General features: G+C 40.4%; 1 protein-coding gene across 1 annotated transcript in view; it reads right to left on the reverse strand.

The window, feature by feature from the left end:
- DCUN1D1 (defective in cullin neddylation 1 domain containing 1) overlaps positions 1–18,688 on the reverse strand; it is a 69,461-nt gene that overhangs the window by 19,648 nt on the left and 31,125 nt on the right. Inside the window, exon 4 of the mRNA XM_053710176.1 lies at positions 12,734–12,864. Within this exon, the coding sequence (XP_053566151.1) occupies positions 12,734–12,864 (131 nt within the window). The remainder of the gene's footprint in view (positions 1–12,733; positions 12,865–18,688) is intronic.

Genomic DNA, 18,688 nt, shown 5'->3' on the forward strand with positions numbered 1-18,688 from the left:
AAGCCAAGGGTGAAGTGGTGACTGGAGTATAAATTAAAAAATATTTACCTGCCTTAAAAACAGGGCGGGCCGTGGACTGATCACACTACAGAAGAAAGGAATTTATCAGGTAAGCATAAATTATGTTTTCTTCTGTTAAGTGTGATCAGTCCACGGGTCATCATTACTTCTGGGATACCAATACCAAAGCAAAAGTACACGGATGACGGGAGGGATAGGCAGGCTCTTTATACAGAAGGAACCACTGCCTGAAGAACCTTTCTCCCAAAAATAGCCTCCGATGAAGCAAAAGTGTCAAATTTGGAAAATTTGGAAAAAGTATGAAGCGAAGACCAAGTTGCAGCCTTGCAAATCTGTTCAACAGAGGCCTCATTCTTGAAGGCCCAAGTGGAAGCCACAGCTCTAGTAGAATGAGCTGTAATTCTTTCAGGAGGCTGCTGTCCAGCAGTCTCATAAGCTAAACGAATTATGCTACGAAGCCAAAAAGAAAGAGAGGTAGCGGAAGCTTTTTGACCTCTCCTCTGCCCAGAGTAAATGACAAACAGAGAAGACGTTTGTCGAAATTCCTTAGTTGCCTGTAAGTAAAATTTTAGAGCACGGACTACATCCAGGTTGTGCAGTAGACGTTCCTTCTTTGAAGAAGGATTTGGGCATAAAGAAGGAACAACAATCTCTTGATTGATATTCCTGTTAGTAACTACCTTAGGTAAGAACCCAGGTTTAGTACGCAGGACTACCTTATCCGAATGAAAAATCAAATAAGGAGAATCACAATGTAAGGCTGATAATTCAGAGACTCTTCGAGCCGAGGAAATAGCCATTAAAAATAGAACTTTCCAAGATAACAACTTTATATCAATGGAATGAAGGGGTTCAAACGGAACGCCCTGTAAAACATTAAGAACAAGGTTTAAACTCCATGGTGGAGCAACAGTTTTAAACACAGGCTTAATCCTGGTCAAAGCCTGACAAAAAGCCTGGACGTCAGGAACTTCTGACAGACGTTTGTGTAACAGAATGCCTTTAATGAACTAGCAGATAAACCCTTTTCTAAACCTTCTTGTAGAAAAGACAATATCCTAGGAATCCTAACCTTACTCCAAGAGTAACCTTTGGATTCACACCAATATAGGTATTTACGCCATATCTTATGGTAAATCTTTCTGGTAACAGGTTTCCTAGCCTGTATTAAGGTATCAATAACTGACTCAGAAAACCCACGTCTTGATAAAATCAAGCGTTCAATTTCCAAGCAGTCAGCTTCAGAGAAGTTAGATTTTGATGTTTGAAGGGACCCTGTATCAGAAGGTCCTGTTTCAGAGGTAGAGACCAAGGTGGACAGGATGACATGTCCACCAGGTCTGCATACCAAGTCCTGCGTGGCCACGCAGGTGCTATTAGAATCACTGATGCTCTCTCTTGTTTGATTCTGGCAATCAATCGAGGAAGCAACGGGAAGGGTGGAAACACGTAAGCCATCCTGAAGTCCCAAGGTGCTGTCAGAGCATCTATCAGGACTGCTCCTGGATCCCTGGATCTGGACCCGTAACGAGGAAGCTTGGCGTTCTGTCGAGACGCCATGAGATCTATCTCTGGTTTGCCCCAACGTCGCAGTATTTGGGCAAAGACCTCCGGATGAAGTTCCCACTCCCCCGGATGAAAAGTCTGACGACTTAAGAAATCCGCCTCCCAGTTCTCCACTCCCGGGATGTGGATTGCTGACAGGTGGCAAGAGTGAGACTCTGCCCAGAGAATTATCTTTGATACTTCCATCATAGCTAGGGAGCTTCTTGTCCCTCCCTGATGGTTGATGTAAGCTACAGTCGTGATGTTGTCCGACTGAAACCTGATGAACCCCCGAGTTGTCAACTGGGGCCAAGCCAGGAGGGCATTGAGAACTGCTCTCAATTCCAGAATGTTTATTGGCAGGAGACTCTCCTCCTGACTCCATTGTCCCTGAGCCTTCAGAGAATTCCAGACGGCACCCCAACCTAGAAGGCTGGCGTCTGTTGTTACAATTGTCCAGTCTGGTCTGCTGAATGGCATCCCCCTGGACAGATGTGGCCAAGAAAGCCACCATAGAAGAGAATTTCTGGTCTCTTGATCCAGATTCAGAGAAGGGGATAAGTCTGAGTAATCCCCATTCCACTGACTTAGCATGCACAGTTGCAGTGGTCTGAGGTGTAAGCGTGCAAAGGGTACTATGTCCATTGCCGCTACCATTAAGCCGATTACCTCCATGCATTGAGCCACTGACGGGTGTTGAATGGAATGTAGGGTGCGGCAAGCACTTTGAAGTCTTGTTAGCCTGTCCTCTGTCAGGTAAATCTTCATTTCTACAGAATCTATAAGAGTCCCCAGGAAAGGAACTCTTGTGAGTGGAACGAGTGAACTTTTCTTTTCGTTCACCTTCCATCCATGTGACCTTAGAAATGCCAGCACTAACTCTGTATGAGACTTGGCAGTTTGAAAGCTTGAAGCTTGTATCAGAATGTCGTCTAGGTATGGAGCTACCGAGATTCCCCGCGGTCTTAGTACCGCCAGAAGAGCACCCAGAACCTTTGTGAAGATTCTTGGAGCTGTAGCCAATCCGAATGGAAGAGCCACAAACTGGTAATGCCTGTCTAGGAAGGCAAACCTTAGGTACCGATAATGATCTTTGTGAATCGGTATGTGAAGGTAAGCATCTTTTAAATCTACAGTGGTCATGTACTGACCCTCTTGGATCATAGGTAAAATTGTCCGAATAGTCTCCATCTTGAACGATGGAACTCTTAGGAATTTGTTTAGGATCTTTAAGTCCAGGATTGGTCTGAAAGTTCCCTCTTTTTTGGGAACCACAAACAGATTTGAGTAAAACCCCTGTCCCTGTTCCGATCGTGGAACTGGATGGATTACTCCCATTAACAAGAGCTCTTGTCCGCAGCGTAGAAACGCCTCTTTCTTTGTCTGGATTGTTGACAATCTTGACAGATGAAATCTCTCTCTTGGAGGAGAGTATTTGAAGTCCAGAAGGTATCCCTGAGATATTATCTCTAGCGCCCAGGGATCCTGGACATCTCTTGCCCAAGCCTGGGCGAAGAGAGAAAGTCTGCCCCCCACTAGATCCGATCCCGGATCGGGGGCCCTCAATTCATGCTGTTTTAGGGGCAGCAGCAGGTTTCCTGGCCTGCTTGCCCTTGTTCCAGGACTGGTTAGGTTTCCAGCCTTGTCTGTAGCGAGCAACAGCTCCTTCCTGTTTTGGTGCAGAGGAAGTTGATGCTGCTCCTGCTTTGAAATTACGAAAGGAACGAAAATTAGACTGTCTAGCCTTAACTTTGGCTTTGTCCTGAGGCAGGGCATGGCCTTTACCTCCTGTAATGTCAGCGATAATCTCTTTCAACCCGGGCCCGAATAAGGTCTGCCCTTTGAAAGGTATATTAAGCAATTTAGACTTAGAAGTAACATCAGCTGACCAGGATTTTAGCCACAGCGCCCTGCGTGCCTGAATGGCGAATCCTGAATTCTTCGCCGTAAGTTTAGTAAGATGTACTACGGCCTCCGAAACGAATGAATTAGCTAGTTTAAGGACTCTAAGCCTGTCCGTAATGTCGTCCAGAGTAGCTGAACCAATGTTCTCTTCCAGAGACTCAATCCAGAATGCCGCTGCAGCCGTGATCGGCGCAATGCATGCAAGGGGTTGCAATATAAAACCTTGTTGAACAAACATTTTCTTAAGGTAACCCTCTAACTTTTTATCCATTGGATCTGAAAAAGCACAGCTATCCTCCACCGGGATAGTGGTACGCTTAGCTAAGGTAGAAACTGCTCCCTCCACCTTAGGGACCGTTTGCCATAAGTCCCTTGTGGTGGCGTCTATTGGAAACATTTTTCTAAATATCGGAGGGGGTGAGAACGGCACACCGGGTCTATCCCACTCCTTAGTAACAATTTCAGTAAGTCTCTTAGGTATAGGAAAAACCTCAGTACTCGTCGGTACCGCAAAATATTTATCCAACCTACACATTTTCTCTGGTATTGCAACTGTGTTACAATCATTCAGAGCCGCTAACACCTCCCCTAGTAATACACGGAGGTTTTCCAGTTTAAATTTAAAATTTGAAATATCTGAATCCAGTCTGTTTGGATCAGAACCGTCACCCACAGAATGAAGTTCTCCGTCCTCATGTTCTGCCACCTGTGACGCAGTGTCTGACATGGCCCTAATATTATCAGCGCACTCTGTTCTCACCCCAGAGTGATCACGCTTACCTCTTAGTTCTGGTAATTTAGCCAAAACCTCAGTCATAACAGTAGCCATATCCTGTAATGTGATTTGTAATGGCCGCCCAGATGTACTCGGCGCTACAATATCACGCACCTCCCTCTGAGCGGGAGATGTAGGTACTGACACGTGAGGCGAGTTAGTCGGCATAACTCTCCCCTCGTTGTTTGGTGAAATTTGTTCAATTTGTACAGATTGACTTTTATTTAAAGTAGCATCAATACAGTTAGTACATAAATTTCTATTGGGCTCCACTTTGGCATTGCAACAAATGACACAGGTATCATCCTCTGAATCAGACATGTTTAACACACTAGCAAATAAACTTGCAACTTGGAAATACAATTCAATTAGAATAATATTAAAACGTACTGTGCCTTTAAGAAGCACAGAAGATCTATGACAGTTGAAAATTAATAAATTGAAACAGTTATAGCCTCAATCCTTGTAAACAACACAACTTTAGCAAAGGTTTAATCCCATTAGCAAAGATAACAAATTCTGAAAGCAGGAAACAAATTACAGAATAAACGTTTTTTATCTCAGTCAAACTACAATTCTCACAGCTCTGCTGAGAGAAATTACCTCCCTCAAAATAAGTTTTGAAGACCCCTGAGCTCTGTAGAGATGAACCGGATCATGCAGGGAATACAATGAGTTGCTGACTGAAATATTTGATGCGTAGTAAAAGCGCCAAAAAACGGCCCCTCCCCCTCACACACAGCAGTGAGGGAGAACAGAAACTGTCAGAAAACAGATTAAGCAACTGCCAAGTGGAAAAATAGTGCCCAAACATTTATTCACTCAGTACCTCAGTAAATGAAAACGATTTTACATTCCAGCAAAAACGTTAAACATAATCTCTAGTTATTAAACAGCTTTATGTATTTCTTACAGTGTAATTCTAGTGAAGTACCATTCCCCAGAATACTGAAGTGTAAAGTATACATACATGACATTATATCGGTATGGCAGGATTTTCTCATCAATTCCATTATCAGAAAATAAAAACTGCTACATACCTCTATGCAGATTCATCTGCCCGCTGTCCCCTGATCTGAAGTTTACCTCTCCTCAGATGGCCGAGAAACAGCAATATGATCTTAACTACTCCGGCTAAAATCATAACAAAAACTCTGGTAGATTCTTCTTCAAACTCTGCCAGAGAGATAATAACACACTCCGGTGCTATTTTAAAATAACAAACTCTTGATTGAAGATAAAAACTAAGTATAATCACCATAGTCCTCTCACACATCCTATCTAGTCGTTGGGTGCAAGAGAATGACTGGGAGTGACGTAGAGGGGAGGAGCTATATGCAGCTCTGCTGGGTGAATCCTCTTGCACTTCCTGTTGGGGAGGAGTAATATCCCAGAAGTAATGATGACCCGTGGACTGATCACACTTAACAGAAGAAAATGCATGCAATAGAATTATCCATTACAGCCATTAATTGTTGTATGGTAATAAGTATTGGCGCACTAGATGTACTAGGGGCCTCTTGTGTGGGCAAAAACTGGTGTAGACACAGAAGGGGATGATGCAGTACCATGCTTACTCCCCTCATTAGAGGAATCATCTTGGGCAATATCATATCTATGGCATTATTATCCCTACTTTGTTTGGACATTATGACACAAATATATCACATATATTTAAATGGGGAGACACATTGGCTTTCATACATATAGAACATCGTTATCTGATGGTTCAGACATGTTAAACAGGCTTAAACTTGTCAACAAAACACAAAAAACGTTTTACAATAAAACCGTTACTGTCCCTTTAAATTTCAAACTGAACACACTTTATTACTGAATATGTGAAAAAGTATGAAGGAATTGTTCAAATTTCACCAAAATTTCACCACAGTAACTTAAAGCCTTAAAAGTATTGCACACCAAATTTGAAAGCTTTAACCCTTAAAATAACGGAACCGGAGCCGTTTTTACATTTAACCCCTATACAGTCCCAGGTATCTGCTTTGCTGAGACCCAACCAAGCCCAGAGGGGAATACGATACCAAATTATGCCTTCTATAAGCTTTTTCAGTGGTTCTTAGCTCCTCACACATGCATCTGCATGCCATGCTTTCCAAAAACAACTGCGCATTAGAGGCGCGAAAATGAGGCTCTGTCTATGACTAGAAAAGGCCCCCAGTGAAAAAGGTGTCCAATACAGTGCCTGCCGTTTTTATTAAAACAATCCCCAAGATTTAACAACTATTAAAAGTAAAAATCTGCCAAATATACTTAGTAAAGTAATCGTTTTAGCCCAGAAAAATGTCTACCAGTTTTTTAAGCCCTAATGAAGCCCTTTATTCTTTTACTTAAACTAAGAAAATGGCTTACCGGTTCCCATAGGGAAAATGACAGCTTCCAGCATTACCGAGTCTTGTTAGAAATGTGTCATACCTCAAGCAGCAAAAGTCTGCTCACTGTTTCCCCCAACTGAAGTTAATTCCTCTCAACAGTCCTGTGTGGAAACAGCCATCGATTTTAGTAACGGTTGCTAAAATCATTTTCCTCTTACAAACAGAAATCTTCATCTCTTTCCTGTTTCAGAGTAAATAGTACATACCAGCACTATTTTAAAATAACAAACTCTTGATTGAAGAATAAAAACTACATTTAAACACCAAAAAACTCTAAGCCATCTCCGTGGAGATGTTACCTGTACAACGGCAAAGAGAATGACTGGGGAAGGCGGAGCCTAGGAGGGATCATGTGACCAGCTTTGCTGGGCTCTTTGCCATTTCCTGTTGGGGAAGAGAATATCCCACAAGTAAGGATGACGCCGTGGACCGGACACACCTATGTTGGAGAAATAATACCTTTAAATAATTACTTATGTGTGTGTGTGTCTTGATTTTGTCACCTATTCCTAAAAGAGTGTTGCATATATTATATTTTTTTCCCCTTGAGATTTTATATGTTCTGTTCATTAATCTTCTAAATATCACTTTTTTTACACATACAGTTGATATGTTGCCTAATATAGGGCTCAAATCCTTACAGCAGAGCTTTCCAAACTTTTCATGTTGGGGACACACTTTTTAGACCTACATAATTTTGCGACACAGTAATTCAGTTGTACTGGCCAACAGGAGGTTAAACTAACTTGTTTTAAGAGATACGGACACATATATAAATTATATAATAACAAAATGTATTTACAAGTAACAGTATGTATGTGCAAGAATAAAAAAAACGTTTAACACCACCAATAGCTACTTACTATTTTAATGGGATGTATTAGGTTGATGGGATGAACACAATATCTGAATATTTGGTGGAATATTAGATAAAAACACTCGCATTTAATCATCAAGCATTTTTAAGCTTCCCCTTTCTATCCATATATCAAGAGCAGGAGCAGAAATTCACTACTGGGAGCTAGTTGCAAAAAAACCCCCACTGACTTCAGCTCAGCGTTTAAGCTGCCGCCCTCAGAGCTCTGCGAGTCCGATTGACTACTGCCTGTGCTGCAAACACACTGCTGTCCCACTCACAGACTACACATGCAGTCAAGAGCCAATTAAGGAGACTATACGTGCAGTCAGGAGCCAATGTGCCGCCAAAGCCGTCAATGGGAATAGTTTCAGTTCCCACTGAGCTGCGCCAATAGGTTAAGATGATCTGTGACCCCCTAGGTATCAATCACGTGTCAACCATGTGATATGCGTAGCAGCCAGGCGGAAAGTCAGAAACCAAAAAAATAATGTTTAAAAAAATGTAATTTAAAAAATTAGTGCTGAAGCAGGGACACACCTACACACTGCTGCCGACACACTAGTGTGTCCCGACACACAGTTTGGAAAGCACTGCCTTACAGGATAACAAATTTACATCAAACCATGAAGCCAGCAAATTGTGCTTATTTAGAAGATACATGTAAAATAATCCAAAAAGAGACATCTGATTTAAAATATGGGATCAAATGTAAACAACCACCACAAAAGCCAATTATTTATTTTATTAGTGTGTTGTACCTTTAAAAATAAAAAATCAAAAACAGGTTAATATAATAACATTTGCATTTATCTGTTATTAATTGTGTACATCTTCAGGATAAAGTGGGATTCCTAATACCTCTCCTAGCCACCCATAGTTTCCTATTGGCCCTTGCAGTTTGACTTTGCAAACAACCTAGGGTTGTTACTCAACTTAAATTGACAGTTAAAGGGACATAATACTCATATGCTAAATCACTTGAAACTGATGCAGTATAACTGTAAAAAGCAGACAGGAAAATATCACCGGAGAATCTCTATGTAAAAAAGGAAAATATTTTACCACACAACTTCCTCAGCTCACCAGAGTAAGTTCTGTGTAAAAAGTTATACTTCAGCTGCTGTCCAGTTGCAGGTAAAAAGAATAGAACAATGAAGAAATGAACTGAAGCCAATCAGCATCATCAGTGCTGAGGTCATTAACTATTTTACTGTGATCTCATGAGATTTGACTTAACTCTCATGAGATTTCATAGTAAACTTCCTTAAACTGAATAGGGAAATAAGATGAGTGTGCATGATGCACGCTCCCTTGCAGGTCCCGGGATAAGCATACTGATTTGATGCTTAAATTCCTTTGATTCCTTTGCAATGGGGTGTGAATTCTTAGGACATTTTGAGGTAAAATATTTTTTATGTTCAGGTGATATTTTCTAGTCAGCTTTTTACAGCTATGCTGCATCACTTTCAAGTGTTTCAACACTTGGGTATCATGGCCCTTTAAGTCATAATAATTAGACATTCATGATTCAGATAGGGGATACAAGCTGTCTGCCAGTACCTATAAACCATTTTTTCGATCATTAGTTAGGGCACCCCAAACCCCACAAAACCCTTTTCTGTAGTGTAGCTGCCCCATTCCTCCCTGTCCCTTCATTTTTTTTTCTGTAGCGTAGGGCCCTCCCACTTCCTCCTGCTCCCTCCCCCCTCTACTGCTGGGCCGCCCACCCGCCCACACCTCCCGCCGGCATCAACAGAAGATCGTTACAGACGGTGACACACAGTGTCACCTTCTTTAACGATCACGCATCTGCCCACATATGGAACCAGAGCACTGATCGCGCTCCAGTTCCATATGCGGCAGATACCTGGAGCCTCAGGAACTCCAGCTCTCATCTGTAATTTAACAGCTGAGACTGCTGGAGCTTCCTGAAGCGAAGCCAATTGGCTTTTTTTGTTATGTTTTTTAACTTACAGCAGCTAACGTATAGCTGTTTTTAAGAGCACTAACTCTAGTGAGCTGACGAAACAAACATTTGCAGACAATGTAGACAAAGTGGAGGCTCCTCCATAGGGGCAGCTTCCATCCAGTTTTTTTGGGCAAAAAATAAAATAAGATAAACAAATAAAAAATAATATTGAAATAAAATGACAATGTGAGGTGGGAATTTAAGGTTATTAGTTGCTTTTAGTTATTTTTTTCAGGAGGGGAGAGGGGCAGGGGTTTAGTTTAAAATAATAATAAAAAAACAAAAACATGGGAGGGCAGGGATACACATTCAGAAAAGATGTAATGTGAAAACCCACATGGTCTGCCCTGCACACATCCCCTTCTCTTATCCCCTTGCTTGAATTATGCCTTTTTCCCCTCATGGTTAGCTTTTCGGCTCACTTGCTTTCAATTGCATAACCCAGCCCTCTTCCTGGTGCAAGTAATCAGAAAGAAATATGTAGCAGTGTCACAGAAGAACAAGCAGACAGAGGTGCAGAACAAATAATCTCATGCATACAGGCAAATACAGGAGGCTGATGTGCATTGCCTTCTATGTAGAGCGCACATTACCTACTATGTAGAGAGTGGATGAGACCGCTCTCTACGTCACTACACTACAGAAAATTAAATGGAAGGGTGAAGAGAATATCACACAACGGTAATAGAATAAAAGTAATATATATATATATATATATATATATATATATAATATTTACAAAGTCAGCCATTTAAAATTTATTATAGCAGTTTACATGGGAATGCCACATGGGTTCTATGGTTATAAACAAAATAATTTACCATCACTTTAACCAACCTTGTTTACCTATTAAGATGAAAGGTCTAATAGCCAATTGCCTTATCATGGCTAACAATTGCACTTGAACAGTTCGAACATCAAACATCCTTGGGCTTTGATTAAGAACCATACTGGGGAGAGTTTGAGTCTTTGGATAATTCCTACTAAAGAATTAAAGTCCTCAAAGAAAATGCCCCCATATACTTTGTATCCTAAGGAAGAAAAGCATTTTCCCACCAATATACTTAATTATTGAATCACTGATATCTTTCAACTCAGAAAGACCAACCAAATGAAGCTAGTTTTGTTAGATGAACTGACCACAAACCTAAGTACATTAGAGATTGGCTACAAGCAACATTATTAAAACCCTATTAATGGTTCCCGACTAATAATGCTTACCCAAGCAGCACTAGCTCATCTATAGAAAGAACCCGACTTCAAATGTTTTATTCAAAATAGTCCCAGCCCACCTATCCACAGAAGGCATTTTTTAGCTAGAATAAAAATGCACTAGGAAAGTCTGTAAATAAACAATTCAACCAGTGCAAAAGAGAAAAGGGCAAAGAGGAATAACAACTCCTAAACAAGATATGGATTTTCCACTGACCATTCCATAATAAAATCACTTAAAGGTTCAATCCCCGGCGAGGTCCACTCAGCCTTTCATCCTTCCGAGGTCGATAAAATGAGCAGCGCCTTGAGACCCTTACGGGTGATTAGTCGCGCTTTACAAGTACCCAATACATACATACATAAAGAATAAAATATACCCAAATCCATTTAAAAACTTAACCCAAAAACACATCAATATAGCTAAGGTTAATAACCACTTCCCCAAGGTAAAGAACCTGAAGGACATCATAAGCAAACTCTTTAACTAAACGGAGATACAATATAAAACATAACTCAAACTTCCACATAATATAAACCAAATGCTTCCAAAATAGTAAAACACAAAGGTTTGTGTATATACTCTAACAAAATAAAGGCATGAAAAAAAGCATGGACATAAATGCACATTGGGATTACAAAGAAAATAAATTACATATACCAGGAAAATGTATTAGTGACGTTTAGAAAATACAAATATTAAAGTAATTAACCCATTTAGAAAATGTTCCTAGGCAACTTAGGAACAGAGAATCCTTGAGAAACGTATCCTCAACCAGGTGAAAGATGAGAGTAAACTACAACTCAAGCAACAGAATCACAAAATGAACCATGCATCTCTGTCAACAATGTTTTCCTAAAGAAAACTCCAGTACTTTCCCTAGGAATATTGCAGATCTTTTCCTCCTCCCCAATGCAATTCATAATTTTAGGACCTATGCTCTTCGTACACACCAAGTAAAACAACTACTACAAAATAAAAAACACTAGAAATGCAATCACCTTACTTCCAATGAAGGGAAGTAAATGTAGCAGGGGAAGTGGCAAAGCCAAATTCAGCATAATAATGCCATGTTCTAATATAGGAAAGTAGCAGGAAATAGTTATGGCACAAAAGTCACATGCAATAAATTGTGGTGTGAAAATGTCACACATTTAAAACATCACTAGTGATATGACATAAAAATGTGTCCAAAACAGCACAGCCAATTGTCCAAAATCAGTGGTTAAGCACATGGGTATATAGAGGTAACCAAAAACTCACAAGCCAAAAATGGTAAGAATACAGGGGGTAGCTAAACCACTGCAACAGGGAGCTTACTGAATGGAGAGGGATAAAAGTTCTTATTACATCTCTGCAAAATAAACCCTTTAACTGAGCGAAGATGCATACTGCAAATTATTACTCCAAAGAGGTATGCAGAGAAGTGAAACCAGTAGAAACAACTAATATGTAGGAGAGGGATGGCATGGATATTTTTGAGAGGGTTTACAGGTTAGATACAAAATATACTAATGTTGTATAACACCTAAGATGATGTTTAATCCTACATCAAATTGTTAATTATGAAAAATACAACATATCAATATATTTTCAATTACTTACTTTGCCTAATTTTTCCGTCAAATCTGAAAATTGGCCCTTAATTTTTTTGTAGAGAAGCTTGAGTGCATACAACACACAGATATACTACAGTTTGCCTGATCCTGCCATATGCTACACATTAAAAGGGACATTCAAGACCTCTTTGTTTTGTATCAAATATAGTTAAAAGGAGTTGAAGCTAAAACATTATTTAAAAAAAGCTTATTTTATTATCCAAATAACACCAACATAACGTTTCAGGCCTCAGCCTTTAATCATGTCATACAAACAATTACATCAAGACAAAAATTTTAGAGAGGACAGAACCAATTCCTACCACTATATTTAGGCAAATTCACACCTAAGGAGTGCAGCTGGTAATATAATTAACCCTTTCATTTTTTAAGCTATGCAAATTTAGTAATCAAAACAGAGTCTGTTATATTAAAAAATAATATAAATATCATACCTAGACCTTTCTGCCCTGGATTCTTTGCAAAGTTGAATGTAAATTGATAAAAATCCTTAAATCGCCCTGTCTCTTTTAGTTCTTGTTCCATTTTCGGAAGCTGTGCCTTTAATTTTTCTATGCTGTCACACCTGCATTGAAACAAAAATAAAAGGAGTTTCAATTTACATAGACACATAAAAAATAGGAGGCACTTTGTCTAAGAGCAATATTTTTTCAACATTCAACGGCCTTAATTCAACCTTTTCAACTGTAGCAAGTGTTCAGGAATAATTAGACATTTGCTACAGAGGTCACCTGTGCTGAGTCCCAGAGTAGGTCATTTTTTCAGTAGGAAATCCACACACAGTTTTGTTTCAGCAGAACCAACAGATTCAAACTTTAACATTTTATGTATATATCATGACATGAAGTTTATTAATAAAGTTAAAGGACCAGTCAAGACAGTAGATTTGCATAATCAACAAATGCAAGATAACAAGACAATGCAATAGCACTTAGTCTGAACTTCAAATGAGTAGTAGATTTTTTTTCTGACATTTTTAAAAGTTATGTCTTTTTCCACTCCCCCTGTACCATGTGACAGCCATCAGCCAATCACAAATGCATACACACTTATCTTGCACATGCTCAGTAGGAGCTGGTGACTCAAAAAGTTTAAATATAAAAAGACTGTGCACATTTAGTTAATGGGAGTAAATTGGAAAGTTGTTTAAAATGGCATGCTCTATCTGAATAATGAAAGTTTAATTTTGATTGAGTGTTCCTTTAACCCCTTAATGACAGCTGACGTACCAGGTACGTCATGCATTAACAAGCAGTTAATGACAATGGACGTACCTGGTACGTCAGTTGTCTAACAGAGTGCTGGAAGTGATCACAATCACTTCCAGCAGCTCTGAGGGTATTGCATTGATGCCTCGATATGGAGGCATCCTGCAATACCACTTTACAAGACTCCGATGCAGAGAGAGCCACTCTGTGGCCCTCTCTGCACCGGTAGTGATGGTGCCGATGGTGCCTTTGTCCGGTGGGAGGAGGGAGCGTGTGCGTGCGCGTGCACGATGCGCGGGCGCGTGAACGGGGCGCGCGTGCACGTGCACGGGGGTGTGTGCACATGTGCACGTGCACATGCGCACATTAGCCACACTGACACCAATGAAAAAGGAAGGGGAAAATTTTTTGGTTTTTTACATTTAAAAGGATCTGGGAGGGGGAGGGGGTGGGGGTATTGTGGGGGGGGCTGCTACACTACAGAAATAATTAAACATACAAATAAAAGTTAAATATAAAATTAAAATAGTTTGGTTTGTGGGGCCAAACTGGGTACTGGCAGACAGCTGCCAGTACCCAAGATGGCGGTAATTTGGTAGGGGAGAGGGTTAGAGAGCTGGAGGGGGGATCAGGGAGGTTGGTGCTAAGGCAGGGGTCCATCACAACTAAAATATTTTAGAATTTTTATTTAAAAAAAAAAAAAAAACTTTTATTTAGTACTGGCAGACTTTCTGCCAGTACTTAAGATGGCGGTAACAATTGTGGGGTGGGGGAGGGAAGAGAGCTGTTTGGGAGGGATCAGGGGGTGGGATGTGTCAGGTGGGAGGCTGATCTCTAAAATTAACCCTGCAAGCTCCCTACAAGCTACCTAATTTAACCCCTTCACTGCTGGGCATAATTCACGTGTGGTGCGCAGCAGCATTTAGCGGCCTTCTAATTACCAAAAAGCAACGTCAAAGCCATATAAATCTGCTATTTCTGAACAAAGGGGATCCCAGAGAAGCTTTTACAACAATTTCTGCCATAATAGCACAAGCTGTTTGTAAATAATTTCAGTGAGAAACCTAAAATTGTGAACAATGTTAAGTTTTTTTTTTTATTTGCTCGCATTTGGCGGTGAAATGGTGGCATAAAATATACCAAAATGGGCCTAGATCAATACTTGGGGTTGTCTACTACACTACACTAAAGCTAAAATTAACCCTACAAGCTCCCTAATTAACCCCTTCACTCCTGGGCATAAAACATGTGTGGTGCGCAGCGGCATTTAGCGGCCTTCTAATTACCAAAAAGCAACCACAAAGCCATATAAGTCTGTTATTTCTGAAAAAGGGGATCCCAGAGAAGCATTTACAACCATTTGTGCCATAATTGCAGAAGCTGTTTGTAAATAATTTCAGTGGGAAACCTAAAGTTTGTGACAAAATTTGTGAAAAAGTGAACTTTTTTTTTTTTTTATCGCATTTGGCGGTGAAATGGTGGCATGAAATATACCAAAATGGGCCTAGATCAATACTTTGGGATGTCTTCTAAAACAAAATATATACATGTCAAGGGATATTCAGGTATTCCTGACAGATATCAGGGTTCCAAAGTAACTAGCGCTAATTTTGAAAAAAAGTGGTTTGGAAATAGCAAAGTGCTACTTGTATTTATTGCCCCATAAATTGCAAAAAAAGCAAAGAACATGTAAACATTGGGCATTTCTAAACTCAGAACAAAATTTATAAGCTATTTAGCATGGGTGTTTTTTGGTGATTGTAGATGTGTAACAGATTTTGGGGGTCAAAGTTAGAAAAAGTGTATTTTTTTCCATTTTTTCCTCATATTTTATCTTTTTTTTTTTTAGTAAATTATAAGATATGATGAAAATAATGATATCTTTAGAAAGTCCATTTAATGACGAGAAAAACGGTATATAATATGTGTGGGTACAGTAAACGAGTAAGAGGAAAATTACAGCTAAACGCAAACACTGCAGAAATTTAAAAATAGCCATTGTCATTAAGGGTAATAAAATTGAAAAATGGTCCGGTCATTAAGGGGTTAAAGATGTGGACATAAAAAAAAACAACTTTACATTAGGGCTTGACGAATCCAGGCCACGGAGCCACTGTCAACTAAAAAGGAAATTTATGTTTACCTGATAAATTTATTTCTTTTACGATATGATGAGTCCACGGATTTCATCCTTACTTGTGGGATTAAACCTCCTGCCAGCAGGAAGTGGCAAAGAGCACCACAGCAGAGCTGTATATATAGCTCCTCCCTTCCCCTCCTCCCCCAGTCATTCGATCGAAGTTAGGAAGAGAAAGGAAAAGCCAAAGGTGCAGAGGTGACTGAAGTTTAAAAAATAAGTACATACCTGTCTAGAAATGACAGGGTGGGCTGTGGACTCGTCATATCGTAAAATAAATAAATTTATCAGGTAAGCATAAATTTCCTTTTCTTTTACAAGATATGACGAGTCCACGGATTTCATCCTTACTTGTGGGATACAATACCAAAGCTACAGGATACGGATGAAAGGGAGGGACAAGACAGGAACCTAAACAGAAGGCACCACTGCTTGAAGAACATTTCTCCCAAAAATAGCCTCAGAAGAAGCAAAAGTATCAAATTTGGAAAAAGTGTGAAGAGACTCAGTTACAGCCTTGCAAATCTGTTCAACAGAAGCATCATTTTTAAATGCCCATGAGGAAGCCACAGCCCTAGTAGAATGATCCGTAATTCTTTCAGGAGGCTGCTGACCAGCAGTCTCATATGCCAGACGGATGATACTCTTCAGCCAAAAAGAAAGGGAGGTAGACGTAGCTTTCTGACCCCTATGCTTTCCAGAAAACACAACAAATAATGAAGATGATTGACAAAATTCTTTAGTCGCCTGCAAGTAAAACTTCAAGGCACGGACCACGTCCAAGTTATGTAACAGACGCTACTTCTTAGAAGGAGGATTAGGACATAAGGAACAACAATTTCCTGATTAATATTCTTATTTGACACAACCTTAGGAAGGAACCCAAGTTTGGTACGTAAAACCACTTTATCAGAATGGAAGATAAGGTAAGGCGAGTCACATTGTAACGCTGAAAGCTCAGAAACTCTACGAGCAGAAGAAATAGCAACCAAAAATAAAACTTTCCAAGATAACAACTTAATATCTATGGAATGCATGGGTTCAAATGGAACCCCATGTAGAACATTAAGAACTAAATTCAAACTACAGGGTGGAGCAATTGGTCTAAACACAGGATTGATTCTGGTCAGAGCCTGACAAAAAGACTGAACGTCTGGAACATCTGCCAAACGTTTGTGTAGTAAAAACAGAATTTATGTTTACCTGATAAATTACTTTCTCCAACGGTGTGTCCGGTCCACGGCGTCATCCTTACTTGTGGGATATTCTCTTCCCCAACAGGAAATGGCAAAGAGCCCAGCAAAGCTGGTCACATGATCCCTCCTAGGCTCCGCCTTCCCCAGTCATTCGACCGACGTAAAGGAGGAATATTTGCATAGGAGAAATCATATGATACCGTGGTGACTGTAGTTAAAGAAAATAAATTATCAGACCTGATTAAAAAACCAGGGCGGGCCGTGGACCGGACACACCGTTGGAGAAAGTAATTTATCAGGTAAACATAAATTCTGTTTTCTCCAACATAGGTGTGTCCGGTCCACGGCGTCATCCTTACTTGTGGGAACCAATACCAAAGCTTTAGGATACGGATGAAGGGAGGGAGCAAATCAGGTCACCTAGATGGAAGGCACCACGGCTTGCAAAACCTTTCTCCCAAAAATAGCCTCAGAAGAAGCAAAAGTATCAAATTTGTAAAATTTAGTAAAAGTGTGCAGTGAAGACCAAGTCGCTGCCTTACATATCTGATCAACAGAAGCCTCGTCCTTGAAGGCCCATGTGGAAGCCACAGCCCTAGTGGAATGAGCTGTGATTCTTTCAGGAGGCTGCCGTCCGGCAGTCTCGTAAGCCAATCTGATGATGCTTTTAAGCCAAAAAGAGAGAGAGGTAGAAGTTGCTTTTTGACCTCTCCTTTTACCAGAATAAACAACAAACAAGGAAGATGTTTGTCTAAAATCCTTTGTAGCATCTAAATAGAATTTTAGAGCACGAACTACATCCAAATTGTGCAACAAACGTTCCTTCTTTGAAACTGGATTCGGACACAAAGAAGGCACGACTATCTCCTGGTTAATGTTTTTGTTAGAAACAACTTTCGGAAGAAAACCAGGTTTAGTGCGCAAAACCACCTTATCTGCATGGAACATCAGATAAGGAGGAGAACACTGCAGAGCAGATAATTCTGAAACTCTTCTAGCAGAAGAAATTGCAACCAAAAACAAAACTTTCCAAGATAATAAGGAGGAGTCAAAGGTTTGTAAACAGGCTTGATTCTAACCAGAGCCTGAACAAAGGCTTGAACATCTGGCACAGCTGCCAGCTTTTTGTGAAGTAACACAGACAAGGCAGAAATCTGTCCCTTCAAAGAACTTGCAGATAATCCTTTCTCCAAACCTTCTTGAAGAAAGGATAGAATCTTAGGAATTTTTATCTTGTCCCAATGGAATCCTTTAGATTCACACCAACAGATATATTTTTTCCATATTTTATGGTAGATTTTTCTAGTTACAGGCTTTCTGGCCTGAACAAGAGTATCAATGACAGAATCTGAGAACCCTCGCTTTGATAAGATCAAGCGTTCAATCTCCAAGCAGTCAGTTGGAGTGAGACCAGATTCGGATGTTCAAACGGACCTTGAACAAGAAGGTCCCGTCTCAAAGGTAGCCTCCATGGTGGAGCCGATGACATATTCACCAGGTCTGCATACCAAGTCCTGCGTGGCCACGCAGGAGCTATCAAGATCACCGATGCCCTGTCCTGATTGATCCTGGCTACCAGCCTGGGGATGAGAGGAAACGGCGGGAATACATAAGCTAGTTTGAAGGTCCAAGGTGCTACTAGTGCATCTACTAGAGTCGCCTTGGGATCCCTGGATCTGGACCCGTAGCAAGGAACCTTGAAGTTCTGACGAGAGGCCATCAGATCCATGTCTGGAATGCCCCACAACTGAGTAATTTGGGCAAAGATTTCCGGATGGAGTTCCCACTCCCCCGGATGAAATGTCTGACGACTCAGAAAATCCGCTTCCCAATTTTCCACTCCTGGGA

This window comes from Bombina bombina, chromosome 4 (genome assembly GCF_027579735.1).
Source record: "Bombina bombina isolate aBomBom1 chromosome 4, aBomBom1.pri, whole genome shotgun sequence".
Taxonomy (NCBI): domain Eukaryota; kingdom Metazoa; phylum Chordata; class Amphibia; order Anura; family Bombinatoridae; genus Bombina; species Bombina bombina.